Here is a 6,144-nt window from a genome sequence, read left to right as displayed (position 1 = left end):
TGAAATATTTAAACTATTTACACAAGCATGAGTGTAAATAGTTTAAATATTTCATAAGAAATTTGAAATTTGACCAACTTTTGGCCGTAACACCACTTAAGTAAGGAGTGTATCGAAAATAAGGTATCCACAAACTTTTATGATTAAAAGCGATATTTTTTTTCGAACCGAAAATTGATCCTTTATTGTACGAGGTTAAACTTGAGCATAATGAAAACCGGATAAAATTTAGGTTATTCCTTCAAGAATTTTTGAACTTTTGATCGAACGCTCTTCATCAAGTTCCGGACAAGTGTTGCTTCGCATTTTTGGACGCTTGACTCCAAATTTTTTTGAACTCCTGCATGTTCCCAGCTGCCTTACCAGTCTTCTTGAAAACCCTCTTCACGATTGCCCAGTAACGTTCGATGGGTCGAAGCTGGGGGCAATTTGGTGGATTGATATTTTTCACAACGAAATTTATACCCTTTTCCGCAAGCCAATTGAGAGTAGTTTTGGCATAGTGAGCCGACGCTAAATCCGGCCAAAACAGTGGGTGTGTACTATGCTTCTTATATAAAGGCAGCAATCTTTTCTGGAGACACTCAGATCGATAGATTTCTGCATTTATAGTTCCGGTAGTGTAAAAAAATGGTTGACTTCAAAGCACAGGAACATATTGCTTGCCATACCAGTACCTTTCGACCGAATTTCACAACTTGAATCAACCTGTCCGCTTCGCTCACATCCTTCCCAGCGACGACAGTAAAGTATTGTGAAACTGGAGCGGTTTTTGAGTCCTCCTTTACATAAGTCTCATCGTCCATCAAAACGCATGCATCCGGACACTGCAAAAGACGCGAATACAATTTCCGGGCCCTCGTTGCTGCTCGCTTCTTCTGTTCTACACTTTGTTTCGAGATTTTCCGCTTCTTGTAGGTCTCCAGGTGATTTCGCCTCTTGATACGCTGGATCATTCCGACACTCGTTCCTGCTTTGTTAGCCAAATCACGTATTGACATTGATTTGTTTTTCATGATTAAAGATACCACTTTCTGATCCATTTTCGGTTTTTAAGAACCGGGGTTTCTGCCTCTTCCTGGGAGCTCATCCAAGGAATAGTGTTCCCCAAACTTATTAATGAAGGTTTTAACACCAACATGATGAATTCCAAACTGCTTCGCCAATTTTCGTATAGTAATACCCTTCTCACTTAGCCATGTGTCCAGAACCTTAATTTTCACTTCTTTCTCAATACGCGACATTTTGAAAACGCAGAATTTCAACCGCACAAACAAGTAAACAAACGAAACAAACGCATGCTATAGGGTTAAGCTTATCAAAACTAGTTATGGGTTGCTACTATTGAAGTCAAATAAACTTATTTTCAACTAGTGGCTAGAAGCATTGTTGTGATTAAAAATATGTTTGGATTAAGTAACGATAGCCTTTAAATTATATTTAATTCAATATTTTACAAAGATGTTATGATTGGAAACCTAAATAACTATTTCGTGACTAGTTATGTTATCATGAAACATTGCTGTCACCATGTTTTAACCAGTATAACATAAAACACATATTCGTGCTCTTGTTGCAACATAGTTTGGACTTTGTCGTATCAGAACTAGTTGCGGATTGCTACTTGGGTTGGGTGGTAAACTTTTCTAACTTAATCCTTCATTATGGTAGCGAATACCATGACCCTTGTTTCAGTGTAATCATTTTATACGAGACAAATAATATTTATTGAAGGTGAAGCTTAGCTATAGAGCCAACCCATGTTTTGTTGCGGATCGATAAATTTAGAACTATTCCGGACTTTGATTCACAAACAAAACTTCAAACCATAAATAAATGTTCTGTCAAAAAAAAACTTGGGTGGCGTTTTATATATTGTCACAATGTTAAAATATTTGAAACCCCTCTAAATACCTCCTTGAAAAATAACATAATTGGTGCAATAGCGATGTGAAATAACATGTTTTTTTTTTCAAATATGTAGCTTAAAAAAAGCATTACATAACTGTTCATTCATTATTATTTGATATGAGGTAGCGTGGTAGAGACATCAGGTAATGCAAATTTCACATGATCCTTGGATTATATAAATCGATTGTAATAGACAAAAGTAGAAGAACAATCTAAATTTAGGCCTAATCTTAACGCCAATAACATCGACATAAAATGAACCATTCTTCCTTCATAATCCGGGTCAAACTATCAACACTGATTAAAATTGTATCAAACGGCTGGATACGACCGATAAGTCCCCCAGTACAACCATTCATCGACGAAGCCAGACAAATTTTTCGTGTAGCTCCCATTATGGAAATCGCTTCTCTTTAGCACTATCGTTGGGCCACTTCACAGGTCACCCAAAAGAGCATGAGCGAGATAGGCACAAAAGCAATAAAACCAACATCTCTATCATCGTAACATCAGCGTAAAGTCGCTAAACAAGGATAACATCAGCGCCTCAGCATTTCCAACACCAACGACTTCCAACCCACACAGAAAAGTCGAACCCAGCGGAGTGGATCTACCTACCACCCACCCACTCCTCGGCCAAATCAATGCCACTGTGACGGAAGCAAGGAAATCCTTTTCGTCACAGTACATTTTCATCCACGATAGCATCCGTTTCTTGCTCCGCATATCGATAGGATAAGCACTCACCATGAATATTGGATTTTGATTGGATGGCAGTACGGTTCCATTCACGAAGTTCTTTGGGTCGAATTACCGCTGGTAGCGCTGTGCAGTTTGAAACAACAACCGTCGGAAAATCCAGCCAGCGACGGAACAGTGATTTTTTTTTCTCTCCCTTGGGACTACTTGTAGCTGAGTGGTAGTGGTGATGAAACGGGAGGCTACAGGTTCCGGTACATTTGTGGCATATTTCAAGTGTCCGTGTCGCGAAATGTTTACCGCTCGCAGTGGATGTTAGTGAGTGTGTGTTAGTGAGTTAATGTCGATTGTACGACACTCAATTTGATTACTTTTTTTTATGATTATAATCATTGCACAAACATTCAATTGAGTGAACGCATTAAGCGGATGTTGGGCTGATGTTCTGGTGCCAGATGGGTGGGGGAGTGGTCTTACGTTCAGAACAGGCTGTCAACTCATGGGATTTGGAGTGCAGTTTCAGCAATTGTCATTATCGTCTGGTCTGCCACACGGTTTGGATGGACTTTTGAATGCGGTTCAGGTGGAACTAAGTTAGGATAGACCACAGTTGGAAAGTTTTTTTGTAAAGCGAAAAAGTTTTTTGGCATCGTCAGAAACAGACATGAATTAACGATGGACAGTAACAGAACCGATGAGCGGAGAACGAGTGAAGTGCTGATTCAATAACTTACCTGCAGCCGGAGTGAGGTTACATATGGGAAAAGTTTCTTCAGTAACGAAGGACAGTTTGTCTTCGGATGTGGACAATTTTCATACGGATACACAGTTGATATTTATACTTACAGTGAGAAGGAACATGAATAATGAAATAAACAGTTTTAACAGGTTCTTGAACAATATTTTCTTTTCTAGCAACGAAACTAACAGTCATGAATAATCTAATTCGTTGAAGAGCTAGATGTGACAACAAAAATTATCGTAAAGAAAGTGTGTGATAATCTAATTGAACTGTATTGACTAAAATATGAACTCTAGCCCCGTCCAGATGCCAAATATTTAAAGGAATTCAAACAGTAAATTTTCCGGAATAATCCCTGAATCCAGGAAAAAATCAAAATTTCGAAAATCGCAAAAATATTTACAAGTGATTTTCGAACTCACCAAAGAAAAGTTCACTAATGAAAAGTTCACTACTGATTTCTTGCAAACGCGATTCTAACTGAAATTGATTTCACATTGGATGTATCGGATATGATTCTGGAACAGAAGATTTTTGGGAAATGAATCCCAATCCTTTGCAAAATTGGATATGATGAATAAATTCGTCGATGACCAAAAAACTGAACTTTGCTGAAAATGTTCAGTGCACGTAGGGTGGTTGATAAGTGGATCAATATTGATGATGTATTTGAAATTTATTTGGAAAGACCTTGATGGTGGAGTAATGTCATTAATAAAAAAGCAAATGCTGTGATTAATAATAGTTATAATGATAATAAAAGCAGTAATTAAAAGCAATCACAAAGCATGTTATGAAGATGATTAAAAAATATTAGCCGATTTAGCTTGAATATCATACACCGAAGTAACAGGAGCGCAGGCTATCGCTACGTCGATTCAAACGCTGCGCCTGCTGTGTGTTTGAGAAATGCACAATGCTGCTGGAATCACTTTTTATATTGTTTCAAAAATATATTGTTGGTTATATTGACCACCCTCGAAAATATCGCAGTCATTATTTCTCAGTTGCGATTCAGTTGTGAATTTATTTAGTAGAAATTGTTTTATTGATGATGTAATCAAGCTTCCCTAACACAAATTTTCACTTGTGAACTTCGAGGTTCAGAGTTTTGTGAATGCTTGTTTCATGAATGGAAATCTAGGAAGTGATTTTTTCAATTACTGAGTTGTTTCAGAAAATCTCTTGAACTGATTTGTTTCAAGAGTGATAATAAAATGAACACTGTCCTGACAAAAAAAAAACCTTAGGAACAGAATTCGAAACTACGAATTTATGGTAAATCAGAAACACTTATGAAACTTTTTCAAACATGTAACTGTAAAGGTTAGGTCCATTTAACTCAATTGAAATTCACATTTTTTCAAGGTACATTATAATTAATATCATCTGAACTAGCAACAGAAAAGTGAAAAACCATATATAAGAAAATGGAACAGTTAGCTCACTTTGTAACGAAGTCCTTCGAGTTCAACAATAGTCGTGTTCTGGACATACTCAATATGACCGCCGGTGGACGGCTGGGGGAAGATTTCCTCGGTCGGACCAATGATCTAGAATTGCAATCGAATAACAGTAGCAGTGCAAGTGTAGGAGAATGCGGTGATGTAGAGGAGGAAATTCAAGGACATACCGTAGATCAACGGAAAGCGACCAAAGTAGTAGCCGGTGTGAACTACCGCAATGCAGCAGATGACAACGATGACGACGAAGGGTCTATCGACATCGAAATAACGGATTTATCCTACAGTACGGCTGGAACGAACAGCACTGGGCATGATGGAAATGGTCATACTACAGTACCGTCGGTTGTGTACAATAGATTTAGTGTGTTGAACAATAACAATGACGACGTAGTGAATAATCGTAATGAAACTAGTGTAATTAAGAAATTCGACAATAAGATCGATGAACGTGAACATTCAGATGAGATGGGAATGGAAAAATATGCAACACGAATGCCGATCAATAAAAGAAATGTGCCGAAAAACTGGTTGATTGCAGATCTGGTAGAGGAAAAGGAAGGTAAGTGTATATGTGCAACTTTTCTTTTAGATTTTCTTCAAGATTTTCACTTTGATACAATCATTATGTATATATTTTTAACAACAAATGTTCGAATTTTTTTTGTAATTTTACATCTTATTAGATGCACATAAATGGAGCATTATATTTCACACAAATGTATATTCAAGAGCATGTAAAATTGTATGATTTGAAAATTACATGGCGTTAAAACGAAAGGAATAAAAAACAAAAGATCGACATCAACAAAGCGACTTGAACCGAGAAACATTATACCACAAAGCACACCAGTTAGTTGACTGAGCCACAGAAGCACATATCTGCTTGGCTGGTAAATCGTGCACATAAATTCATACAGTCTCACTCGCTAGCCGAGTGCAAATTACACTCGGAGCCAATAAATTTCTGTACGAATGGAATATTGTGTCATTAGAGAAGTTCAGTAGTTATGAATTGTATCGTTTGAAGAATTATGTCACCTGTAGAATTCATAATTTCTTTCTGATGTGAAAACCGTTGTCAATCTACCTCAAATCCAGTGATATGAAACCATTTTTTTATAATTCCGCATACTGATAGCACCAATGCTCAACAGTGTCGATCGTTTTCAATTCATTTTTGAAAATTTTAATAATGAATCTCATGAAGTGCTCTCCGTTCTCAATAAAATGTTTCCATTATTTTCATATTACAAAATCGTTTGATTTCAACAGCCTAAATCGAGAAAATTCCGGGATATCCCAATGCTACCCATTAGGTATCGAAGC

At 37.2% G+C, this 6,144-nt stretch overlaps 1 protein-coding gene across 3 annotated transcripts in view; it reads left to right on the top strand.

Annotated features, from left to right (window-relative positions):
• The first annotated feature begins 3,162 nt into the window (after window positions 1-3,162).
• LOC131431384 (paired box protein Pax-7-like) overlaps window positions 3,163-6,144 on the top strand; it is a 49,504-nt gene continuing 46,522 nt past the window's right edge. For 2 of the 3 annotated variants that reach the window (XM_058597066.1, XM_058597064.1), the window contains exons 1-2: window positions 4,528-4,630; window positions 4,721-5,377. In XM_058597066.1, coding sequence (XP_058453049.1) covers window positions 4,783-5,377 — 595 coding nt within the window. In that variant the 5' untranslated portion in view covers window positions 4,528-4,630; window positions 4,721-4,782. Of the gene's footprint in view, window positions 3,601-4,527; window positions 4,631-4,720; window positions 5,378-6,144 lie in introns of those variants that run through there. The other variant, XM_058597065.1, reaches the window with a different exon arrangement.

Source organism: Malaya genurostris, chromosome 2 (genome assembly GCF_030247185.1).
Source record: "Malaya genurostris strain Urasoe2022 chromosome 2, Malgen_1.1, whole genome shotgun sequence".
Taxonomy (NCBI): domain Eukaryota; kingdom Metazoa; phylum Arthropoda; class Insecta; order Diptera; family Culicidae; genus Malaya; species Malaya genurostris.
Note: the sequence above shows the minus strand (reverse complement) of the source record. Positions and strands in the feature narration are given on the sequence as shown.